The sequence below is a fragment of the Oryza sativa genome, chromosome 9 (genome assembly GCF_034140825.1).
Source record: "Oryza sativa Japonica Group chromosome 9, ASM3414082v1".
NCBI classification, from domain to species: domain Eukaryota; kingdom Viridiplantae; phylum Streptophyta; class Magnoliopsida; order Poales; family Poaceae; genus Oryza; species Oryza sativa.
The window spans coordinates 26,028,516-26,052,770 of NC_089043.1; the positions used below are offsets into that span (position 1 = coordinate 26,028,516).

Below are 24,255 nucleotides of genomic sequence, written 5' to 3' on the forward strand. Positions count from 1 at the left end.
TAGACCAACGATATGGTATATTGATTCGTGCAGGTAGTTCAGAAATTTCTGGATACTATTGTACAGGTGAAGATAGAAAAATGATGGAAGCAAACAGTCAAGGAAAGCTATCCAGTGCTACTGTGCTAGCAGTCAAAATTTGAAACACAGCTTGCCAACAAGTCATGTTCAGAATGTTCAGAACCATGTATGGATGTACATTATCCTGAAATCCTCCTTGGCCTAAAAATGCAGATAAAAATAATTGAAGCTCTGAATCCTTGGTCGTCTTGCATTCCTAGGTGATGTAAACTGTAACATGTTCGGATAGGAACTGGAACAAGTAATGCCGCAAAATTACGATCTCAAAATTTAACATCTTAAATGGAAAACAGGCCGTGTAGTAAAAAAAGATCTCAAAATGAAAGTTTAAATGAAAAATAATGTACACTGATTCAAGAACAAAACATGCCAAATGGGTAAACACAGATGGCCTGGCATTCCTCTCAATCAGGCAAAAGGAGAGGGAAATATGGCATTCTAGCAAGAGGTATATTACTTTTTATGGATAAGGGTTCTTGCAAAAAATGTTGTACTGAGAAAGCTCAGCTACAACAAGAAACATCATATGCAAATGCAACACATGCAGGCTGAGAAGTCGAATACGACATCAGAGCCGGCTTTCTTCAGCTTCTAGAAACGTGATTCAAATGATTATTCAGGTACAATAATCTTACGATACAATATCCTTTCAAAAAAGAAATACTCAACAATAATCCTCCAAAAGAAATAAAGTGCGAGAAAGAACAAAATGGACACCACATTAGATGTTGGAGGGAAAAAAAGGGGAAATCAGACCATGTGCTGGACTAGACTTCTTCTTATGGATGTTCAGAAACAACATATCAGGGATTTAGGGGTGTGAGCAATGCATATCACAATTCCAAGGCTGCATTCAGAGCACCAATTTAGGTAACTGAGAGCACCACAAGCAGTATATAGTACTGAATCTAAGAGCCACCGGTATTCCAATAGAAACTGAAAATGATGGGTTCAATTAACATGTTCTCCTCACGCGGCCTGTTCCCAACGCTGTTCAGTATGGCAGTCACCCTTTTTTTTTTATTTTGAAACGAAGTATGGCAGCCACGAAATGATTGAAATCAACTGGCTCTTACTACTATCGGTTCCAGCATGCACCGAAAACTTGCTCCCATCAAAATCTGATACAAATCAATCATACCGCGACATCGCACACACCATTCCCATGGCCTTGTCCCTTGCCAACTAATCTCAATGACATCTGTACTGCGCCTCTGCTCCATGGCCTATAAATTCAGCATCTAGCAGACTGAGCACCATCACATTTCATCAACTCATCCACAAAGCGGGCATCGCACTTCATAGTACATCTCATCAGATTTCCAGCTGAAACCAAGATCAACAATCAACCATGATCAGTGCCAGGAGACTTGCTCAACTGGCCAAGAAGTGGCAGAGGATGGCGGCACTTGAAAGGAAGAGGCTCACAATGAAAGCCAAAGAAAATGAAGAGTGCTGCACATCTGTAGCAGGCAAGGGCCACTGTGTCATGTACACAGCGGACGGGAGCCGATTCGAGGTCCCGTTGGCGTACCTCGGCACTGCAGTCTTCAGTGAGCTCCTCAGGATGTCACAGGAGGAGTTTGGTTTCACGAGCGATGGCAGGATCATGTTGCCTTGTGATGCTGTGGTAATGGAGTATGCCATGTGCTTGCTCAAGAGAAATGCTTCAGCTGAGGTGGAGAAAGCATTGCTGAGCTCCATGGTGGCACCTTGCCACTACACCGGTTGTATGGTGCCAACCGTTGGAGTCAACCAGCATATTTCTTGCTTGTAGTTTCCTGAAGAAGAGCCAAGTCTTCTCCTGTAGTTCTATTATATCTGTATTATACCTGGATCAGTTTAGAACAGTTAGATGTAGGTAATAGAAAGAGGAAAATTGCCATGTAAGCCTTTCAATATTGCAAGCAATCAAAGAAAACGTCCAGCCAACATATGCTGTCATTTTTTTCCTTAAATTGATGTTGCACAGAGGAATGAATTGCATTCTCTTATTGAAAGGACCTTGATGTCGCCTAGAGGGGGGGGTGAATAGGCGATTTTTAAAATAAATGCGGAAGCTAAAACAAAACAGGGTCGGATTGTCTGATATCAGGTCGGATAGTCCTATGTGATCGGATAGTCTGAATTGAGATCAGACTATCTGACCTGCACAACAACAATACAAACAAGAGAACAACCTAAGAGATCTAGATTCAATCCACAAGCAAAGAGGTGAGCTCAACCAACAACAATATTAGCATGGCACAAAGCAATGCAACAAGAAGGTAAAGAGAGTGAGGATATCACCGAGGTTTATGCGCCGATGTATTTCCCGGAGTTCAAATCCTTGAGGGGATTCTAGTCTCCGTTGAGGGGCTCGCAAAGAGCCGGGTCTTTTTCAACCCTATCCTCGTGAGGTTGCACAAATGCACTCCTCCTTCCACTAAGGGTATCTCTTTCCTTGCGGAGGCGAGATCCGGACTTCACAAACTTCTCTTGGCCAACCACACGTAGATCAGTGGCCCAAGAACGACACCTAGCCATCTAGGAGTCCTCAACCTCCAAGAGTAATAAACACCACACAACTCTTGGACAAATCCTAGTGCTCAAGATCAAAAGAAACACACACTAGACTCCCAAACTCCAAATCCACACACAAAGATCCAAGTCACAAAGAACAAGGGGGATTTGAGATAGAGAGGGAGAGAGCTCAAAGATCCAAAGCACTTAGCACAAAGCTCAACCCAAAACAAGATTTAAATGAAATGAGTTTGGGCAACCCTAGAAAAGGGGTTGGTGGGGGGTTTATATAGATCCCCCCAAAATGTGACCGTTGGTGGGGAATCTTTCAGCCCACGTCGGATAGTCCGATATAAGATCGGATAGTCCGATATTTTAAACCTCCAAGGCAACAAGAAACAGAGAACGAAGTTCCATGAAATTTCAGACTTTCCGAGACATCGGACTATCTAATGTTAAATCGGAGTATCTGATATTTTAGAAGCAAAAACTTTGTCCTCAAACAGAGACTCAAGTTCCATGAAATTTCGGAGTCTCTTTATCATCGGACTATCTGATCCAACATCGGATACTCCGACACTTAGAAAAACTCACTCGAAAGGATTTTTCAAACAAAGACAGAGAGTGAAGTTCTGTGAAAAATCGGATAGTTCGATACATCGGATAGTCTGATTTCAAATCGGATAGTCTGATGTTGCTCAAGTAAAAATGCAATAACTTTTTACTCCGAACTCCGATTTCGAAGATCTTGGACTCTATGGAAAGCTAGTTTCGTGGGCTATCAAACCCAACATAAAACATGGTCCAAAACCTTCAAGAGATGTTGAAAAACTTGCAAAGAAACCCGGTGTAAGTGTTGTGACAAGTGAAACAACTCGGGATTAAAAATTTTGGCTTAGGTTTTTCAACTCACACAAACATGAAGCATTTTGAGCACTAGTATTCAACCAATTATATGCATGTGGTATCCCTCTTAATAGTACGGCATCCTAAACTCAAATTTAAAAAGTAAAGTTATACCAGTAGGAGTACCTTCACACCATATTGATTCTTCACTTGGAGGGTTACCAACGTCAAAGTCATTTGATCATCGGGAAGATCTCATCTTCTTGATCTTTGACATTTTATCTTCCATTTCTCAAATGATTAATGTGGATAATCCATGGCTTCAAATGGCCTCGCACAGTTCATCACGACACAGTCTTCACTCGCCCTTCACCACCGGTTTCGGTTCGTCGGCGCCAAGCCCCTTGCTTGCCCTTCACCACCGCATGGTCCATCGCAACTGAGTGTCGCTTGCGCTTCACCGTCTTGCCATAGGTAGTCACTTCATACCCGCATCTTCAATATCTTCTCTTTAATTCCCATCCATCGATAAGTCCATTTCCTAGCTTCTTCATCGGACTAATCACTTGCTTATACACTCAATAAGTGCATTAGTCCCTTAATCGTTTGTCATCAATAAACCAAAACCCACTAGGGGCATAGATGCTCTTTCACTTATGTTACATGAAATTGTTTACTGCAGAGTATTATCAAAAGTGTCTGTACAATCTACTATGCGCTTCTGATAAAACAAAAATGAAATGGTAAGGTGGCACAATTTTGAAATAATGACTTAAGTAATGTAAAAATCAGAAATAACAAGGACTTGAAGTAATGTAAAACTCATAATTAGGTCGCACAAACAACATTAACATTGAATCGTTGGATAAAGATTTCAGAGGGCCATTACAGATCAGAAGTAATAAGGACTTTAAGTAATGTAAAAATCATGACAGACGGAGACCCAATTATTTTCAATCAGTAGTAAAAGGCCGACTTTTGGAGAAAACCATGTGATGATGCTTAGCTGCTATCAGAATAAATATTAAAATGTTGTTGAAGTTATAACTTTTTAAAGAAGCCAATGTGTCATCCATCATAATCATAAGACTGGTCATTTTTTTCCTTCACAATTTCCAGCAAAATTTTCCATACCATGGTTTGCACCTGGTTGTAGACCCATAGGAAAGCCCAGCTACCCAGGGAAGATGCCGAGAACTCAATGCCACATGTGATGCTACAAACCAGGCAGCCCATCAATCAGAATTATGTAGGCTGCACTGTTCAACAGTTGCACACAATGATCAGTTAATGTGGTCCTTTTCACACCAAATCAAAATTTTAAGAGGTTATTCAAGTCCAATAGAGACAACTTCTCATCTGTTAATTGCAGAACCAAGTGCTACCCATCCCTGTCATGCAGTCTCAGTTGTGTTGCATTTCAAAGTACAAAAACAGGAAGCCGCAATCAATCTGAATTCTGAAATATTTATTAGCTCCAATAAACACAAGCAAATAATTTTTACTCCCACAAAATATGCCAGGCATATGGAAGCAGAGAAATGGGCTCATTTTTTATAATATTATTCCATCATTTCAATCTTGGAAGGCCTTGTTCGCCAAAGAAATTCTTCTACATCTGTGTAGAATGAAGGATCCTTTAAAGCAATCTGTTTTTGATTGGTTACAAACTTTGTAGCTTTAAGATCTTGCTGTATGTAAACCTCTGTAAATATTTTCTGCTTTAATGAAAATACACTGCTACGCAAAGCCCTGGCAGTTTTCCAAGTCAAAAAAAATATGCCAAGCATGATGGAATCCGCCAATAAAAAGCTGGACCAGAGGTGCCCTCACCATACTTCTCTGCTATTATCTCATTGCACAATAGTTGATGGAACTGCCCCTCACGCCGTCACAACATGGACCCAATTAAACATGGGGTCCTCGTGTTCCTCATTCACTAAACATGTCAGTATGTCACTCTGGCATCAAGTGCATATAGCGGTGTGTGCAGAACTCAACCACTAAGACATGCATGTAGCAAACACTTGTCCCTATCAAAATCTAATTCAACCAGTTGCACTCAGCATTTGCATGTTGCGGTATCATGGCCCTGTCCCTTGCTGATACTTCTGGCCAACCTAGACACTCGCACACCATCATTTCCCCCATCTATAAATTCAGACTAGCTATCTCAATATCATCAGTTCATCAGCTCCTCCAGAGACAGAAACTGAGAATCACACCTTATAGCATACCTATTCATATTTTCAGCTGAAAAAACCAGCCAACCAACCATGATCAGCGCCAAGAGACTGGTTCAATTGGCAAAGTGGCAGAGGATGGCAGCCCTTGGAAGGAAGAGGATCATGGGAAAGGCCCAAGAAACTGAAGAATGCTCCACTTCTGTAGCAGTCAAGGGCCACTGCGTCATGTACACAGCTGATGGGAGGCGGTTTGAGGTCCCATTGGCGTACCTTGGCACAGTGGTCTTCAGTGAACTCCTGAGGATGTCCCAGGAGGAGTTTGGCTTCACAAGCGACGGGAGAATTGTGTTGCCTTGTGATGCTGCAGAAATGGAGTATGCCATGTGCTTGCTCAAGAGGAATCCATCGGTCGAGGTGGTGGATGCATTGCTCAGCTCTATGCTGATACGTTGCCACTGCACTGGTAGTATGGTGCCAACTGTCGGAGTCAACCAGCAAATTTCCTGCTTGTAGCTTCCTGAAGAAGAGCCATATGGCTTGCCCTGTAATTGTAAATTATTATGTATTATATCTGGACCAATTCAAAACAGTTAGATGTAGCTAATAGGAAGAGGAAAATTGCACTGTAAATCCTTTCGATCTTGCAAGCAATCAAGAAACACGCAGTCAGCATATGCATCCATTTTTTCCATTAAATTATTGTTGCATACAGGTTAACAGTATGATTGCACATATTTCATACGAGAATTGCTGACTGCACAGAGTACTCTCACAACAAGTCTGTACAATCTGTTCTGCAGTTCTGATATAGTAGTGAGGAAATGAAATGATCAGGTGGCACAAACAGTAATAAGACCATTAAGAATCATAAATAATGACTGAAGTAATGTGAAATTAACAGAATGGAAGGAGATAAATCATTTTAAGTCAGCAGTAAACAGCTGATTTTGGAGAAAAAACATGATGTTTAGCCTCTACCATAATAAAATGTTGTTGAAGATATAACCTTTAAAGAAGGCAGTAGCCAGTAGGCCTGAACATGCTCAAAGGCATAAGAGTACTCCATTTTTCTTTTCACTTTTTTCATCTAAATTTTCCACACCACTGTTTGCTGCTGGTTGTAGACCCACAGGAAAGCCCAGGGAAGATGCTGAGAACTCGATACCACATGAGATGCTGCAAATCAGATAGGCCATCAATCAGAATTAGATAAGACACACTGTTCAGCAAGTTGCACACAATGATCAGTTAGCGTGCCCCCTTTCACACCTAATCAAATAGTTAATCAGGCTATACAAGTACAGAGTACACACGCAAATCCAATGGAGGCGACTTCTCATCTGCTAAATAAAGACTACTGATTGCTGAATCATAAGTGCTAGACATCCATGTCCTGTAGTCTCCATTGTGTTGTACTGTGAAGTACAAAAATAGGATGCCCAATCATTTTGAAATATTTGGATTGTGCAATAAACATAAGGAGATAATCATTCACTCTCATCAGAAGATGCCGAACAAAATGGAACACATCAATACAAAGCTGGACCAGACTACCAGAGGTGCCTTCACCATACCTGTCTGCTATTATCTCATTGCACAATAGTGGATGTAACTGCCACTCACGCCACCACATGTTGAACCCAATTAGCATGGGGTCCTCATGCCCCTCATCCACTAAACATGTCACAATGGCATCCGGTGTGCTGAACTCAACCACCAAGACATGCATGCAGCAAACACTTGTCCCCATCAAAATCTAGTTCGATTAGTTAAACTCAGCATCACATGTTGCAGTATCATGGCCCTGTCCCTTGCTGATACGCCTGACCGACATCGACGATGGCATGCTTCACTGGCATGATATCATTTCCCTCATCTATAAATTCAGAGACTAGCTATCTCAGTATCATCAGTTGATCAGTTCGTTTGGAGTCAGAAACTGAGCATCACACTTCATACCATAGCTATTCAAATTTCCAGCTGAAAAAAACCTACCAATCAACCATGATCAGCGCCAAGAGATTGGTTCAATTGGCAAAGAAGTGGCAAAGGATAGCTGCCCTTGGAAGGAAGAGGATCATGGCAAAGGCCCAAGAAACTGAAGAATGCTCCACTTCTGTAGCAGTCAAGGGCCACTGCGTCATGTACACAGCTGATGGGAGGCGGTTCGAGGTCCCGTTGACGTACCTTGGCACCGCGGTCTTCAGTGAACTCCTGAGGATGTCCCAGGAGGAGTTCGGTTTCACAAGCGACGGCAGAATCGTGTTGCCTTTTGATGCTGAGAGATGGAGTATGCCATGTGCTTGCTCAAGAGAAATCCCTCAGTCGAGGTGGTGAATGCATTGCTCAGCTCTATTCCAATGTCTTGCCACTGCACAAGTCGTATGGTGCCAACTGGTGGAGTCAACCAGCAAATTTCCTGCTTGTAGCTTCCCGAAGAAGAGCCATAAGTCTTCTCCTGTAGTTGTACTCTATTCTGTATTATATCTGGATCAATTCAAAATAGTTAGATGTAGCTATAGAAAGAGGGAAATTGCTCTGTAAAGCTTTCCGATCTTGCAAGCAGTCAAGAAACAGCCTGACAGCATAACCAAACCATTTTTTCCTTAAAACTTTTGTTGCATACAGGAATGATTGCACATATTTCATATGAGAATTGTTGACCATACAGAGTACTTTCAATACTCAACAAGTTTCTGTACAATCTATCTGCGGTTCTGATAAAAAAAATAGTGAGGGAAATGAAATGATCAGGTGGCACAAACAGCTGTTTTCAATGGTCAATCGTTGGATAAAGACTTCAGAAGGCCATTAGGAATAAAAAATAATGACTGAAGTGATGTGAAAATGACAAAATGGAAGGAGGCAAATGAATTTAAGTCAGCAGTAAAAGATTGATTTTGGAGAAAAACAAGTAATGATGTTTAGCTGCTACCAGAATAAAATGTTGTTGAAGATAGAACCTTTAAGAGGTCACTAAGCCAGTATCCAGTAGGCTTGAACATGGCATCCATCATTAGTTTAGGCCATTTTTCCTTCGCATTTTTCAGCTAAATTTACCATATCATGGTTTGCTGTTGGCTGCAGACCCATAGGAAAGCCCAGCGAAGATGCTAGGGACTCAATGCCACATGAGATGCTACAAATCAGATGGACCAAACTGTTCAGCAAGTTACACACAACGATCAGTTGATGTGGCCTCTTTCACACCTATTCAAATTGTCAAGCAGGTTACATAAGTACAGTGTACACATGGAAATCCAATGGAGACGACTTCTCATCATCTGCTAAATAAAGGCTGCTGACTGCTGAACCATAAGTGCTAGACAACCCTGTCTTGCAGTCTCCGTTGTGTAACTTGTGTTGTATCGCGAAGTACAAAAATAAGATCACCTAATCATTATGAAATATTGGGCTTGTCCAATAAACATAAGCAGATAATCTTTTATTCTCAACAAAAGATGACGAACAAAATGAAATCCACCAATAAAAGGCTGGACCAGAGGTGCCTTCACCATGCCTGTCTGCTATTATCTCATTGCACAATAGCTGATGGAACTTCAACTGCCCCCCACGCGTTGGACACAATTAACATGGGGTCCTTGTGCCCCTCATCCACTAAACATATCGCTATGGCATTCAGTTTGCAGAACTCAACCACCAAGACTTGCATGCAGCAAACGTTTGTCCCTATCAAAGTCTAACTCAATCAGCTACACGCAGCATTGCATGTTGCGGTATCATGGCCCTGTCCCTTGCTGATACATCTGACCTACATCGAAACTGGCACGCCATCATCTTCATCATCTATAAATTGAGAGGCAAGCTATCTCAATACCATCAGTTCATCAGCTCATCCAGAGTCAGAAACTGAACATCACACCTTGTAGCATACCTACTCAAATTCCCAGCTGAAAAACAAGACAACAAGCAGCCGACCAACCATGATCAGCGCCAAGAGACTTGTTCAGCTGGCCAAGAAGTGGCAAAGGATGGCAGCCCTTGGGAGGAAGAGGGTCATGGCAGCAGCTCAAGAAACTGAAGAATGCTCCACTTCTGTAGCAGTCAAGGGCCATTGCGTCATGTACACAGCTGACGGGAGGCGGTTCGAGGTCCCATTGGTGTACCTTGGCATGAGGGTCTTCATTGAACTCCTGAGGATGTCCCAGGAGGAGTTTGGCTTCACGAGCGATGGCAGAATCATGCTGCCTTGTGATGCTGCAGAGATGGAGTATGCCATGTGCTTGCTCAAGAGAAATGCCTCAGCTGATGTGGTGAATGCATTGCTAAGCTCTATGCTGACATCTTGCCGCTACACTGGTAGTATGATCCCAACTGTTGGGGCCAGCCAGCACATTTGCTGTTTGTAGCTACTGAAGTCATGCATGTTGAGGCCCTGATTCTGATTCCTTTATGTGGCTTACCTGGAATGGTCCAATGTAAGATAGTTAGATTAACAAAAGGAAAGTGAAATATGCTATGTAAAGCCATTTGATCTTGCAAATAATCAAGAAGAAACGTGGCCAACCAGCAGTTGCAGCCATTTTTGCTTACATTTAAATTGCCTATAATAGTGAATGCCACTCTTTTCGAAATTGCAGCATGCAGAATGCATGGCAAGTTTCTCTGAAATCTACCATATAAGATTCTCACCTTAAGAAATATAAGCTGCTGTTAGAAAAGTGAACAAGTGAAATCATCAAGTAGAAGAGCATTTGTTTTTATGATGAACCCTCAAGATAAAACTTACAAAAGCCCTCAGGATGACAAGGGTCAAGGAAAACAGATTTCATTGACACTATAAGACCGGATTTTCGAGTATGAACGAGTGAGGTTTAACTGTTGACATATAATTCTACACCCTGAAATGGTAAAACTGCATATAAGAAAATTAGGCCTGAAATGCTCAAAAGAAAATTTGAAAGCATAATAAAAGACATGTCCATAGTGGTTCTCCAAATGGAAAACTGAACTGTAGCGTTTCCATTTATAGTAATAGAAATGGGAGAGGGTTTCCTTCTCTTTCTTTAAAAAAGAAAAAAAAAGACGATTCACTAAATGGTCTTCAGGTTGGCAGCTGGTTGTAGGCCCACAGGAAAGTTCAGAGAAGCTCACACCACATGCAATGTACAAGTCGGTAGGTCATCAATCAGAATGGAGATGGGAGATGGGGACTGTTCAGTAAGTTTCATACTCTGCATTTATTAACAAACTGCCTTTCAGACTTAATCAAACTGTCAAGAACATACATAAGCACATTGTGAACTGGCCATACCCATGATAATGGCCCTTAAATTGATTGCAACTCACGGTGATACACTGCAAACTGCGAAGTACAAGAACAGGGTCCCTGATCATTGTGAAAATGATTGGTCTTTTGATTAACATATGCAGCTTATCTTTCACTATCAGCACAAGACTTGTCTGCCAATATCTCATTGTGTAGTACCTGAGGAACTGACCTTCACACACTGGACCCAATTTGCATGGGGCCCTCGTGCCACTTATCCGCTAAGCACGTTATATGGCGGTGCACTGTTATGTGCTCACCACACATCAAACAGTTGGCCCTAAAGCAATGTCAAATCTCGATCACCTTGCCTTGATCAGACTGGAACATCGCACATGATGTGCTCATGACCTTGTCTCCTTACCCAGCGTTTCCAACCATGCCTAACTTGGCTGGATACCTCCTTCTCTCCAACTATAAATCCATGGCTAAGTGGCCTCCAAACACCATCACTTCATCCACGAACAAAGCACTGCAACTCAGGTAGAGGTTTCCAGCTTCCGCCCTCCAGAAAAAAGAATCAACCATGATCAGCACCAAGAGAATTGCTCAACTAGCAAAGAAGTGGAGAAGGATGGCAGCCAAGGGAAGGAAGCGGCTTACAATGATGGCACCACAAGAAGCTGAAGGATGCTCAACAATGGTGGCAGGCAAGGGCTACTGCATCGTATACACCGCAGATGGCATGCGGTTTGAGGTGCCACTGCGGTACCTCGGCACGATGGTCTTCGGTGAGCTCCTGAGGATGTCACAGGAGGAGTTTGGCTTCACGAGTGATGGAAAGATCACATTACCATGTGATGCCATGGTGATGGAGTACGTGATGTGCTTACTTAGAAGAAATGCTTCAGTAGATGTTGAGAAGGCATTCTTGAGCTCCATGGCGATTTCGTGCCACTATGCAAACAGTACGACACCGTCTCTGGGAGTAAACATGCAAGTTGCTATTTGCAGCTCCTAGTAGTCATTTGTTAAGCACTCTTGCATGTAAAGTAGTTCTAGATAGAAGGAAAAAGTTGTACATTCTCTCATATGACAAAATTTGGCATCTGCCACTTTGATAACATCAGTATGTGAATCCAATTTTATCTGGAAAGGCTGAAGCCAACTGAGGAGAAACCAGGTCAATCACAACCGACAGTCATAATTCATATTATTTTCTATTGCATTTCTTTAAAAAATACAATGAGTCTGCAGACAAGAAAAAGGATTATATACTAACTGTCACATATTAGCACATACTAGAACAGATGTTTCTGAACTTCTTTTAAAAAAAGAAGATGAAGAGAGGAAACTAAAGCCAGCACATCAAGGTTCACAACTTATGGAAGGCTCAGAGGAGGTGCAGGAAGACTCCAACTCTCTAATAATGGATTCAACATGACACATTACAAATCAAGGAGACCAATCAAAACTGAGATATGAAATTTTCTGGAAGTTAGCTTAAACCCAATTGAGGGACACAATCCTACCCCATGTCCGTGGCATTAATCTACACCAAATGAAATTAGTACTGCTAAACACAGAAGTTTCAAGTACTAATTAGTCCCTGCACGCACAAATCCAATGAAGTGTACTCTGCTCTTCTCCTTCTGCTCAGGAAAATATGCACATGGGGATTATAGGAAACACAGATGCTTCGCAGAATCTTTGGGAATACAACATGCAACTTAAAACACATTGTGGGGGTAATTACTTGGCATTGGCAACCTCCAACCCTTTGGCAAAAAAAAACTTTTTTTTTCTATGCCGATTAACGCTTAGATATAGAAAAAAGTAGAACCTTTTGGGAGATAGCGATCACAGCCAGAATATCAACAAAAGCTATAGTATTAGATGCATCATGCATAATATCCTAATTTCTTCATTGGTAAAAAATAAATATCTTCAGGAACTGCGCACTTTATGCCCAAGCTAAAACAAATGTACTAGAACAAGAGGGTTTTTTTTAACTTTCTTGAGTAACAACAAGAAAACTCCGAAATCTCTAACCATGGCTGCAAGAACTTTCTCGAGACAAACAACTACCACAAGCAAATTTGCTTTCTTTAATACACTACCGATTTGGGCCTATTCGGTTGGGGATTCTCACCAGTCACCAGACTGTGGGCATCGATGTCACAGCAGACTCCACCGGCGAGCCTGCCTAGCGAGCGCCCAGGCGGCCGCGCGAGATTCACCGGCGCTAGCGGCCGCCACTTCCGCCGCCGCCGGCGGATACTTTTTTTTTTTTTTTGACATTTGCGGCGGATACTTCGAATCTTCGATATGGGTACAATACTTAAATGAAGGATACTTGGTGTTTGGATCACCGACTAACTTTAGTCTATACTGAGTATTAAATATATACTACTTACAAAACTAATTATATAAATGAAAGCTAATTTACGAGATAAATTTTTTAGACCTAATTAATCCATAATTGGAGAATATTTACTATAGCATCACATAGGCTAATTATGGATTAATTAGGCTCAATAGATTCGTCTCGTGAATTAGTCCAAAATTATAGATAAGTTTTATTAATAGTCTACGTTTAATATTTATAATTAGTGTTCAAACATCCGATGTGATAGAGACTTAAAAGTCCATCTACACAGGGTCAGAGGGTCTAACCATAAAAGCCCAAATCCTCTAACCTGTCTCAATCCGAACCGTCCATATTAATCGATCAAAACAGACACGTCAATGAAAGCTGCTAGAATTGAATCCACTACGAAATCTTTCTAATTTCTTCAGAACTCACTAGTAAGAAACAATAAGAATGCATGCAATATTTCGGCATATTTTTCCGTTGTGTCACAGAACCAATTGATCAAACAAAATCGTATACTATACATCATGAACAGATGAATTATGTGCAAACAAGAACTGATTGTTGAGACCCGGCATAGTGGCAAGGCCTGGCCATGGAGCTCAAGAACGCCCTCTCGACCTCTTCAGAGGCATCTCTTCTAAGCAGGCACAAGACATACTCCATCACCGACGCATCGCACGGCAACGTGATCCTACCGTCGTCGCCGGCGAAGCCGAACTCCTCCCGGGACATGGTCAGGAGCTCGCCGAAGACCGCCGTGCCGAGGTACAGCAATGGCACCTCGAACCGCGCCCCGTCGGCAAATGGCTCCAAATGGAAGCAATCTGACTACCAAATGGCTCCGGCAGGCAGTCTTACTCCGTTCGTCAAAATCTGACTTGGATACAGACAGTGATACCAAGTTGGAGTCTTTTTGAATTGATACCAAGTTGGAGTTGCTGCACTGAAAGTCTGAAACTAGGGGCAGCAACCTTGTTTAAACTTTCCTGCCAAAACCAGCATGAAACTCCCAAAAGGTCGTAGGACCATTGCAAAATGCAAGGAAAATGCCAAGAAATGGTCGCCACTACATGTGCCATGCTACAAATCATGCAGACAACCGATGGAAATCGGGGAGATGGAGCTGCAGTACTGCAAGTTGTGCCTGCAACAATCAAACCACTGCTAGCTAGCTAACCAACACCTAATAGGCATGCAATGCAACTCTGAGGCTGTAAAGCAGAGAAACGAACCCTGAATCTGCCCAGGAAAGGGCACTCCTGAACCTTCGCGCGGCGCCGTGTCTCCTTCAGTCCTTCGACACTACCACTTCACCTAACTGAAATCACAAGAACTAGTAATAGTCGTCAACTCATTCAGAAAACGATTGTCTTTGAACTAATCCATATCACCAATTTCTTGATACAGGAAGCTGACCAGAATGGAACAGCCTGCACGATGATGCTTCTCCCAGTTCAGCTGCAACTACTGTAGTACGTACGTATCTGGTTGCCCAGCCACTAGTCCACTGCAGCAGCAGGTGATGGCCTACCTCGCTGCTGTAGTACCTAATCTGAATCTCTCGCTGCCTACCTCTCGAGGCAACATTGCACGAGTCCAGCTCATGGCCTTGTCTCCAACCAAATGCCTTACACATGGACCATCTTTCGTCTCGTCTCGTCTATATATCCATGACGATCTAGCTATTAGCGATCAACATACCATCCATTCTTCCTGAGCAACACACACCTGAAACCAAGAACATAACAAGCAGCCGCCATGATCCATTCCAAGAAGCTCGCTCAGCTTGCGAGGAAGCTGCAGAGGATCAAGACGGCCGCCAGCAACAGGGAGGACGACGACGCCGGCTGCACGTCGACCTCGCCGTCGCCGGTGGCGGACAAGGGCCACTGCGCCGTGTACACGTCCGACGGGGCGCGGTTCGAGGTGCCGTTGCCGTACCTCGGCACGACGGTGTTCGTCGAGCTCCTGAGGATGTCGCAGGAGGAGTTCGGGTTCGCCGGCGGCGACGGAAGGATCACGCTGCCCTGCGACGCGGCGGCGATGGAGTACGTGATGTGCTTGCTGAGGAGGAACGCGTCGGAGGAGGTTGAGAGGGCGTTCCTGAGCTCGGTGGTGACGATGCCTTGCCAGAATTCAGGCTGCACGATGCCACCTGTGGCGTTGCACCATCAGTTTGCAGTTTGTAGCTAAAGGTTTCTGAAGATACTCACAGTTTCGCTGCACTGCATGTCTGCATTTTGCAAGTCTTGTGCAATCTGTATGATGTAAAAAAGAGTAGTTCAGTGTAGGAGATTTGAAATGAAACATTGAATGACATTATGACATATACCAGAATTTGATTTAACTGATTTAGTACTTTATTTAACCTTGGGCTTCAGTGTACATATGTTTGATTACGAGTTCAAGCGACCACGTTAACTGATCGTTTTGTGCAACTTGCTGAACAGTGTGATTTATCGATCTAACTTTATTGATGGCAGCTGCAAAACATGGTATGGAAAATTTAACAGAAAAATGTGAAGGAAAAATAGACTGAACTTTTTCACGGATGACGCATTGCCTTCTTGAAAGGTTATAGTTTTAGCGACATTTTATTCAGATAGTAGTAAACATCACCGCACATGTTTTTCTCCGAAAAGTTGGTCTTTTATTACTGACTTGGAAATTTTGGCGTCCTTCCATTTTGTGATTTTTTTTACAGTACTTCAGTCATTATTTCTGATTCCTAATGGGTTTTATCTGATGATTCATGGTTGACGTGCAAAGCGCTTGCGTGTTCGGGGAAAAAATCATCGTTGGAAATGTTGTCTTTGCCATGCCACCTGATCATTTCATTTTTCACTATTTTATCAGAAGTGCTAGAATTCTAGAATAGATTGTACAGACACTTGTTGATACTGAATACTGTGTGCAATCAACAATTTTCATGGAACATAAGAATTTCTTTATGCAACATCAAGTTAAGGGGGGAAAATGGTTATTCAATTTCTTGATTGCTTTCAAGATTGAAAGGCTTACATGGCAATTTTTTTCCTCTTCCTATTAACTACATCTAACTATCCTAAACTGATCAGGGCATGACACAGAATATAATGCAACTACAGGAGAAGACTTGGCTCTTCTTCATCAATCTACAAGCAGGAAATTTGCTGATTGACTCCAACAGTTGGCACCATAGAACCAGTGTAGTGGCAAGATGCCACCATGGAGCTCAGCAATGCTTTCTCCACCTCAACCGAAGCATTTCTCCTGAGCAAGCACATGGCATACTCCATCACAGCAGCATCACAAGGCAGCATGATCCTGCCATCGATCGAGAAACCAAACTCCTCCTGTGACATCCGGAGGAGCTCACTGAAGACCGCCGTGCCGAGGTACGCCAACGGGACCTCGAATCGGCTCCCGTCCGCCGTGTACATGGCGCAGTGGCCCTTGCCTGCCATGGAACTGCAGCATTCTTGATCTTGTTTGGCTCTCACTGTGAGCCTCTTCCTTCCGAGTGCTGCCATCCTCTGCCACTTCTTGGCCAGCTGAGCAACTCTCCTGGCACTGATCATGGCTGGTTCTTGGTCTTGGGTTTTCAGCTGGAAACCTGATGAGATGTGCTATGAGGTGTGATGCAATGCTTGCTTTGTGGATGAGCTGATGAAATGTGATGGTGTTCAGTCTGCCTGATGCTGAATTTATAGATGGCATTGAGATGAGTTAGCAAGGGACAAGGCCATGGGATCGGCGCATGCGATGTCGCGGTATGATTGATTTGGGTCAGATTGTGATGTGAGCAAGTTTTCAGTGCATTGCTGGAAGCGATAGCAGTAGGAGCCAGTTGCTTTCAATCATTTTTGTGGCTGCCATACTGAACAGCGTTACGAACAAGCCGCGTGAGAAGAACATGAGAATTGGACCCATTGTTTTCAGTTTCTATTGGACTACCGGTGGCTCTTAGATTCAATACTATCTAGAGATTGTGGTGATCTGAATGCAGCCTTGGAACATGCATTGCTCACGCCACTAAATCCCTAATATGTTGTTTCTGAACATTCATAAGAAGAAGTCTAGCACATGGCCTGATTTTTCCTCCAGCATCTCATGTGGTGTTCATTTAGTTGTTCTTTCTTGCACTTCATTTCTTTTGGAGGTACTACTACACATCTAGATTATTGATGTTCCTTTTTAAAAGGGTATTGTATCATAAGATTTATTGTATACCTGAATAATCATTCGAATAATGTTTCCAGGATCGAGATGTCGTTTTTGACTTGTCGGTCTGCATGTGTTGCATTTGCATATGATGTTTCTTGCTGTGGCTGAGCTTCAAAGTACAACTTATTAGGCAAGAAGAATATAATCATCCATAAATAGTAATATACCTTGTGCTTGCTAGAATGCCGTATTTTCCCTCTACTTTTCTCTGTTTGAGAGGAATGTAAGGCCACGTGTGTTGATTCTTTTGACATGTTTTTGTGTTGAAACCTTCATTTGAGAAACATATTTGTGCTAGCACTGCCTGTTTTCCCTTGAGTTTTTCATGATACAAATAAAATTTGGAGAGTTACTTGTTCCAGTTGCAATTTCCCTTGTGTTGTTTACATGAGTATATCACCCAGAAATGCAAGACGAACTAAAAGAAACTCTGCACTTTCAGGCAAAGGAGGGTTTCAGAAAAATGTACGTTCATACAAGGTTCTGTGCATGACATGTTGCTTCCATCAATTTTTTTTTCTTCAACTGGTATAGGACTATGCAGAAATTTCTGAACTACCTGAACGAATCATTTGCCATATTCATTGGTTAGTCTGACGCCTGTAAAACATCCCTTACGCAACCAAAAAAACATTACCTAAGCAATGATTATCACACACCCAGAACTGGAGAACTCAGGAGTCACAACAATTTCAGATAAGAAACAGAGAGAATGAACAGTTTCCTTTGATATGAATAATCACAATGTCTATTACTCCCATCATGTTTCCATATTTACATCATTCAAAGGAAGATAAAAGGAGAAAGATTAGCTATACGTAAACTTTCAGAAGCTAGAAGCTGCTACTTGTTGGACAGACCCCAAGGATTGTGCAAAGCCATTCCCATAGTGGCAAGATTTCACAATGGTGCTCAGGAATGCCCTGACAACTTCCTCGGATGCATTTCTTCTAAGCAAGCACAGGACATACTCCATGACCTCTGCATCACAAGGCAATGTGATCCCTCCATCGGTTGTGAAGCCAAACTCCTCCTGAGACATCCTGAGGAGCTCTGCGAAGATCGTCGTGGCGAGGAACGCCAACGGGACCTCAAACCGCCGCCCATCAGCAGTGTACATGATGCAATGGCCCTTCACTGCCACAGAACTGCAGCATTCATCGGTTGCTTTGGGTGTCGTCCATGTGATCCTCTTCCTCCCGAGGGCTGCTATTCTTTGCCACTTCTTTGCCATTTGAGCGAGCCTCTTGGCACTGATCATGGTTGCTCTCCTTCTTTCTTGTCTGAAATTTTTTGTATAAGGTAGTATTCAGCTATGAGATATGTTTGGGTTGTGGATGATGAAGTGGTCGTTTCTAAAATGTTGGATTTATAGGGATGAGGGGAAAGAGAGGAATGTGGTTTAGGTGCAACTATCAGTGCAAGCTGGCAAAGGACACAAGGCCATGAGCTCAGAACATGCAATGTTTCAAGGCCAAGCTATGTGGTTCTGATTGGATTTCTCTAGGGCCATCAGTTAAGTACTTGTTTGAGCCATACCATAAAAACAGTGTGTGGATGCATGGGCACCACATTGTGTGGCCACACTGACCTGTTTTGGTGTCCAAGATGCATTGCCTCATGAGGACCACATGTAAGTTGGGGGGTCCAACATGTCAGGGTCAGTGCCATTTCTGAGTCTGCAATGAGATATCAAATATATTAGGTATTTGATTGTATCATGTTTAAAATATCTAAATTTGGCCCATAGTTTAGATGCATTTTTCTGAGTCTTCATGCCCAGAACGCGTTTTTCCTGAACTGCCAGATTAAATGCATTGAGTGGTCTAAAAAAATAAGAATTTTCTCAACAATGTCACATTGCCTGTTTAGAAGATGGACTATTTGGCTAGCAACATCTCATGTGAACTCCATTTCGTTGTTTCTTCCTATACTTTTTCCCATATGACCTACAGGACTAAGACTCGCTGGTGCTATCATTGAGTTAGGATGGTCCTACTGGACCACGCTTATCAATAAGACCTGAGTCAGTCATATATCTTTCTGAGACATAGCATGAGAGCTTTTAGTTTCATCCATTGGAGGAAAAACTTACAAGGGAGAAAAAAAGGATAAAGAAAATAATAAAGGAAAGAAAAGAGTGGCTCCGACACAGTTGTTAAGCCCCTGTCGTCGTTTATTTTTCATTGATGTTTGCCATGCGTGAATTCCTAAACATCTAATTTATTCAACATGTGTGAAAATCTTTCAAAATTCATCAATGGATAATTCAGCTAGCAAACTACTCAAATCATATCTGTTGCACCTAACAGGGAAAAGGATGTTGATGAGAATAACCACAGAAACCAACATTTTTCAGAAAAAGGAAATTGCTGTACCAGTCTGCTAGGAAAAATTTGTATCTTTGTCTCATAATCTGTAATCCTGATAATTTACATAGGATTGAACAAAAACCATATAAACTAGCTGCAAACAGCAAATTGCTGATTGAGTCTCATTGGTGGAACCACACTAGTATTAAGACATGGCCTAACTATGGAGCTCAGGAGCGCCTTCTCAATCTCTTCAGAGGCATCTCTCCTAATCAAACACATCACGTACTCCATCACTGAGGCATCACAAGGCAATGTGATCTTGTTGTTGCTTGCAAAGCCAAACTCCTCTTGAGACACCCTTAAGAGCTCACAGAAGATCGCCGTGTTGAGGTACATCAGTGGAACCTCGAAGCGTGCCCCATCAGTGGTGTACAACACACAATGGCCCTTGTCTGCGACATACGCTGTGGCTGTGCTGCAGCATCCATCGATGCTTGCAGTCTGCCGCCCACTGGATGCCACCATCCTCTGCCACTTCTTGCCCAATTGAGCAAGCTTCCTTGAACTGATCATGGTTCTTCTGTGTTCTTGGCTAAATGAACTTTTGCTCTGAAGGAATGAAGTAGAGACGCTTAGATTGCTATACTGTTTGCAGATGAAGTGGTTGTGTTGAGAAGGCAATGGATTTATAGGTGAAGGAAGAGAGGACAGTGCATGGGCAGCCAAAGTGGTAGGCAGGACCAGAGGAGACATAGCCACGAATGTTGCCGCGCAACTGTTCCAGTTGGAGACGGTGTGATATTGAGATTTAAATGGGACTGGATGTTCACTGAGCGACGGAGCCACTGCAACTGATTCGATGATTGGTGATGTACTGTAGTACTGACTTGTACACTAGGTAGTGTTTAAGCATCAGTTCCAATGGACCAACCAGCCATTTGATCATGTCCCCTTTGTGCTGTGGTGCCCAGAACCAGTAGAAACCACAGCTATATTGGATGCTCCTATCCTAACCATCTTGATCATATGGGTGTTCAATCCAGGCAACTTACTGCAATATCTACAGTTTTTGGTTTGTAGTTTCATGTGCAGCATGCCATACCATTGAATCATTGATTCGGTCCATGTTTCTTGGTCTGCATGGTTTCTGTGGGCACTGACTGGTTTCAGGTTTCAGGTTTCAAGATAGCTAAGTCGTCACCACCATCATCAAATAGGACAGTTGATTTTTTTCAAAAAATATAATATAGTAATAATATATCAATAAAGTAGGGTGATGAGTAATGCACAGGACTTATAGTGAACTATAGGACACTCCGAAACAGACTTGAAATATAGACTGCATCCAATGTTCAACCATTGCGGAGGATTATAACGCTGAAACGACCATTGCTAGGAAAAAATCATATCAAGATGCAATAACAGGTATTTCCTTGTTTGTAAGATCATATTTCAGAAACTCAGGATCAGACCATGAAGTTTATGTTGTATTCAAGCATGAAAGGAAAAAAAAAATCTTTGAGAGGTAATTACAACTTACAAGCAATGGAAAGGAGCAACTTCCAGCCATCAGAAAATCGCAAAATTCTGCATTTCTACACCAAATAACTTGTAGGCATTAGTTCTGTAAGCTTTAGTCTTTTGGGCAGAATTTCTCCGTTCTGCTCACTAACATTTGTCTGATGGTCAATTCCAGAGTATAATCTCTCTTTAGAATATATCGCTATCTGATCTGCAGACCTGCACTTGAAAAAGCAGAATTAGGGTAACTACAATTATGGCCATCATTTTCAGAAAGTGTGCACTATATGCCAAGCTTAAACATGTGTGATACAAAAAATCAGAAAACCATGAACTAATCTTTGCAAATAGCGCTACAAATAAACAATATAAATTGACAAATTAGAGAGTCCATGTTAATCGGAACGCCCTCAATAGGAGTTTGCCTTTTTAGAGCACATACACCCAAGAATCAATTCAGAGTTCAGACAAGAAAACAAGAATTTTGACAGGAAAAAAATGCTGTTTTGCATCATCTGAATGATCTGTTTCTCGTATATAATCCTAACATTTACATCAGGAGCTAATGAGCTATGTACAAACAGCAAGTTGATGGCTGAACACTCTGACATTGTGGCAAGGCCTCGCCATGGAGCTCAAGAATGCCCTCTCAACCTCTTCAGAGGCATCTCTCCTAAGCAGACACAAGACATACTCCATCACTGACGCATCGCACGGCAACGTGATCCTGCCATCGTCACCTGCGAAGCCAAACTCCTCCTGAGACATCATCAGAAGCTCGCCGAAGACCATCGTGCCGAGGTACGGCAGTGGTACCTCGAACCGTGCTCCATCAGCAGTATACACCGTGCAGTGGCCCTTGCCGGCGAGAGAGGATGTGCTGCAGCAATCGTCAGTGGCGCTGGACGTGTGCCGGCCACCTCTGGCTGATACCATCTTCTGCTGCAACTTCCTGGCCAACTGAGCAAGCTTCTTTGCATGAATCATGGTTCTGCTGCTTTTTTTTTTCTTCTTTGGCTAAACTAGCTAGATGCACTCTGTTGGTCTGAGGCTAAATGCTTTAGATTGCTAGTACTATCTTGTTGTGAATGAAGTAGATGTATTCAGCTGGCCAAGAATTTATAGGTGAAAACTAAAGAAGGAAAGCATAAGTGATGGGACAGGAGACATGGCCATGAGTGGTGTTTGTACGTGCAAGGTTGCTGGATCATTGACATTTTGATTAGACTCCCATGGGACCGGCTGTTTGGTGAACATTTGAGCGGTGAGTGATGGAGCCAATGCAACTTGCTGGATGATTAGCAATCTACTGTAAGCATCATCCATGGCCCAGTCTGGGACCTTGTTATCACTATATATGTCTGGATCGTGTTTGTTGCATGAGGAACTGAAAGAGCCCACACGGCTTGTCTTGTGCTCCAAACGGTGGTTGTCCAGGCAACTTGCGTGTCCAGGGCATTGCTCTGGAAGTCTGGGTCGGTCCGTTTTAGTTGAACTTTTGTAGCATGCATTCTTGTGAGTTGCAAATGATTGATTCAATCCATGGTTTCCTTGTCAGCTGGAATTTTTTGCTGCCCCTGGTTTTGACACTGAAAGAAGATGGCTGGATAATCCTCATTATCTGACAATGATTCACCGCCACTGGGTGTTCAATACAGGCAACCTGCTGCAATATCTAAAGTTTTCTATTTGTAGTTTCATCTGCAGCACGCCATACCATAGAATCATTGATTCAGTCCATGCTTCTTGGTCTGCATAGTTTCTGTGGGCATTGACTGGTTTCAAGTTTCAGGTTTCAATACAGCTAAGTTGCCGTCATCGCCATCAAATAGGACAGTTGACATTTTCTAGCGAAATATAGGACACTTTGCAAGTGCTAATTTTTCATTAAAAAAATATACAGGAAAGTTTCCTAATATATCAATTAAGCAAGATGGAGAGTAATGAACAGGATTTTATGGTGAAGTACAGTCTGAAACAGACTTGAAATATAGACTGCATTCAACGCTCAGCTAGTGTGTAGACGATCGCCGGCGACAGCTAGTGAAGGCGGGGAAGGAGTCGGGTGCGAGGTGTCGCAGCTCCTGAGGATGTCGCAGGAGGAGTTCGGGTTCGCCGGCGGCGACGGAAGGATCACGCTGCCCTGCGACGCGGCGGCGATGGAGTACGTCATGTGCTTGCTGAGGAGGAACGCGTCGGAGGAGGTCGAGAGGGCGTTCCTGAGCTCCGTGGTGACGATGCCTTGCCAGAATTCAGGCCGCACGATGCCACCTGTGGCGTTGCACCGTCAGTTTGCAGTTTGTAGCTAAAGGTTTCTGAAGATGTTCAGAGTTTTGTTGCACTGCTTGTTTCTGCATTTTGCACGTCCCGTGCAATTTTGATGTAAAGTGGTTCGGTACAGGAGAATGGAAATGAAATATTAATTGACCTACTACTTAGCATCCGTTTGCAAATTTGCAATGCCCTTAACTTTTGTTTTTCGATGGCTAATACAGTTAACTGTGAACTACTACTATATAAGATAGTTCAGACCATGGGACATGATCAGGAATTGAAGTCTTCAGAGAATCAGAGTACATAGTAGTATATTCACCAAAGCCATTTAGAAGTCTGATTATATTTTAAGATAACTAGATAAGACACTAATAACCATATTTGATCTTATAATGAAATACTGTAATGATTAGTGCAAATCTAGATATTGTGTGGGCCGAATATGGTAATTGCTTGACATTGGCAGTTCTCCAGCCGAACCTATTTCAAACTGAAGAAAGGGCTCTATCAATTCCCTAATCCTTGTGAAATGATTGATCCCTCAATCAACTAATCATAAGTAGTTAATCTTTCACTCTCCCAACACAAGATGCCTAATTGCATGGAACCCGTCCATCAATAGTTGGAACTGGTCTTAGTTAAAGAAAAATCTAAACCCAAGATATGTGCACAAGGCCTGTCTGCCAATATCATGGGGTCCCAGTGCCACTGATCCAC

General features: G+C 42.6%; 11 protein-coding genes across 11 annotated transcripts; 7 read left to right on the forward strand and 4 right to left on the reverse strand.

The window, feature by feature from the left end:
- The first annotated feature begins 613 nt into the window (after window positions 1-613).
- On the forward strand, window positions 614-2,013 carry LOC4347758 (auxin-responsive protein SAUR36-like). The gene has a single exon (XM_015756711.3). The coding sequence runs from the start codon at window positions 1,433-1,435 to the stop codon at window positions 1,856-1,858; it is 426 nt and encodes a 141-aa protein (XP_015612197.1). The 5' UTR covers window positions 614-1,432; the 3' UTR covers window positions 1,859-2,013.
- A 3,692-nt stretch (window positions 2,014-5,705) lies between these two features.
- Window positions 5,706-6,128, forward strand: LOC107278561 (auxin-responsive protein SAUR36). The gene has a single exon (XM_015756713.3). The coding sequence runs from the start codon at window positions 5,706-5,708 to the stop codon at window positions 6,126-6,128; it is 423 nt and encodes a 140-aa protein (XP_015612199.1).
- Window positions 6,129-7,619: 1,491 nt separating this feature from the next.
- Window positions 7,620-7,952, forward strand: LOC107278953 (auxin-responsive protein SAUR36-like). The gene has a single exon (XM_066303995.1). It carries the CDS (start codon window positions 7,620-7,622, stop codon window positions 7,950-7,952), a length of 333 nt encoding a protein of 110 aa, XP_066160092.1.
- Window positions 7,953-8,576: 624 nt separating this feature from the next.
- LOC4347760 (auxin-responsive protein SAUR36) lies at window positions 8,577-10,168 on the forward strand. Its single transcript, XM_066304286.1, has one exon. It carries the CDS (start codon window positions 9,560-9,562, stop codon window positions 9,983-9,985), a length of 426 nt encoding a protein of 141 aa, XP_066160383.1. The 5' UTR covers window positions 8,577-9,559; the 3' UTR covers window positions 9,986-10,168.
- Window positions 10,169-10,795: 627 nt separating this feature from the next.
- On the forward strand, window positions 10,796-11,969 carry LOC4347762 (auxin-responsive protein SAUR36-like). The gene has a single exon (XM_015756708.3). It carries the CDS (start codon window positions 11,432-11,434, stop codon window positions 11,864-11,866), a length of 435 nt encoding a protein of 144 aa, XP_015612194.1. The 5' UTR covers window positions 10,796-11,431; the 3' UTR covers window positions 11,867-11,969.
- Window positions 11,970-14,847: 2,878 nt separating this feature from the next.
- LOC107277246 (auxin-responsive protein SAUR36-like) lies at window positions 14,848-15,569 on the forward strand. The gene has a single exon (XM_015756707.3). It carries the CDS (start codon window positions 14,981-14,983, stop codon window positions 15,413-15,415), a length of 435 nt encoding a protein of 144 aa, XP_015612193.1. The 5' UTR covers window positions 14,848-14,980; the 3' UTR covers window positions 15,416-15,569.
- A 616-nt stretch (window positions 15,570-16,185) lies between these two features.
- Window positions 16,186-16,964, reverse strand: LOC4347763 (auxin-responsive protein SAUR36-like). The gene has a single exon (XM_015756710.3). It carries the CDS (start codon window positions 16,780-16,782, stop codon window positions 16,357-16,359), a length of 426 nt encoding a protein of 141 aa, XP_015612196.1. The 5' UTR covers window positions 16,783-16,964; the 3' UTR covers window positions 16,186-16,356.
- A 1,174-nt stretch (window positions 16,965-18,138) lies between these two features.
- Window positions 18,139-18,891, reverse strand: LOC4347764 (auxin-responsive protein SAUR36-like). The gene has a single exon (XM_015755962.3). It carries the CDS (start codon window positions 18,687-18,689, stop codon window positions 18,255-18,257), a length of 435 nt encoding a protein of 144 aa, XP_015611448.1. The 5' UTR covers window positions 18,690-18,891; the 3' UTR covers window positions 18,139-18,254.
- Window positions 18,892-19,814: 923 nt separating this feature from the next.
- On the reverse strand, window positions 19,815-20,443 carry LOC4347765 (auxin-responsive protein SAUR36-like). The gene has a single exon (XM_015756014.3). It carries the CDS (start codon window positions 20,314-20,316, stop codon window positions 19,891-19,893), a length of 426 nt encoding a protein of 141 aa, XP_015611500.3. The 5' UTR covers window positions 20,317-20,443; the 3' UTR covers window positions 19,815-19,890.
- A 1,303-nt stretch (window positions 20,444-21,746) lies between these two features.
- On the reverse strand, window positions 21,747-22,352 carry LOC107275988 (auxin-responsive protein SAUR36-like). Its single transcript, XM_015756011.3, has one exon. The coding sequence runs from the start codon at window positions 22,249-22,251 to the stop codon at window positions 21,835-21,837; it is 417 nt and encodes a 138-aa protein (XP_015611497.1). The 5' UTR covers window positions 22,252-22,352; the 3' UTR covers window positions 21,747-21,834.
- Window positions 22,353-22,432: 80 nt separating this feature from the next.
- Window positions 22,433-23,669, forward strand: LOC112936359 (auxin-responsive protein SAUR36-like). The gene is made up of 2 exons (XM_066303996.1): window positions 22,433-22,462; window positions 23,277-23,669. The coding sequence occupies exons 1-2, from the start codon at window positions 22,433-22,435 to the stop codon at window positions 23,571-23,573; spliced, it is 327 nt and encodes a 108-aa protein (XP_066160093.1). The 3' UTR covers window positions 23,574-23,669.
- Window positions 23,670-24,255: the final 586 nt, after the last annotated feature.

Bases quoted from the DNA above. Each gene is read 5' to 3' on its own strand.
- LOC4347758 (XM_015756711.3), top strand. From the start codon at position 1,433: ATGATCAGTGCCAGGAGACTTGCTCAACTGGCCAAGAAGTGGCAGAGG.
- LOC107278561 (XM_015756713.3), top strand. From the start codon at position 5,706: ATGATCAGCGCCAAGAGACTGGTTCAATTGGCAAAGTGGCAGAGGATG.
- LOC107278953 (XM_066303995.1), top strand. From the start codon at position 7,620: ATGATCAGCGCCAAGAGATTGGTTCAATTGGCAAAGAAGTGGCAAAGG.
- LOC4347760 (XM_066304286.1), top strand. From the start codon at position 9,560: ATGATCAGCGCCAAGAGACTTGTTCAGCTGGCCAAGAAGTGGCAAAGG.
- LOC4347762 (XM_015756708.3), top strand. From the start codon at position 11,432: ATGATCAGCACCAAGAGAATTGCTCAACTAGCAAAGAAGTGGAGAAGG.
- LOC107277246 (XM_015756707.3), top strand. From the start codon at position 14,981: ATGATCCATTCCAAGAAGCTCGCTCAGCTTGCGAGGAAGCTGCAGAGG.
- LOC4347763 (XM_015756710.3), bottom strand. From the start codon at position 16,782: ATGATCAGTGCCAGGAGAGTTGCTCAGCTGGCCAAGAAGTGGCAGAGG.
- LOC4347764 (XM_015755962.3), bottom strand. From the start codon at position 18,689: ATGATCAGTGCCAAGAGGCTCGCTCAAATGGCAAAGAAGTGGCAAAGA.
- LOC4347765 (XM_015756014.3), bottom strand. From the start codon at position 20,316: ATGATCAGTTCAAGGAAGCTTGCTCAATTGGGCAAGAAGTGGCAGAGG.
- LOC107275988 (XM_015756011.3), bottom strand. From the start codon at position 22,251: ATGATTCATGCAAAGAAGCTTGCTCAGTTGGCCAGGAAGTTGCAGCAG.
- LOC112936359 (XM_066303996.1), top strand. From the start codon at position 22,433: ATGGCCATGAGTGGTGTTTGTACGTGCAAG. The intron at 22,463-23,276 runs GTTGCTGGATCA...TTCAACGCTCAG, and splicing joins GTGGTGTTTGTACGTGCAAG to CTAGTGTGTAGACGATCGCC.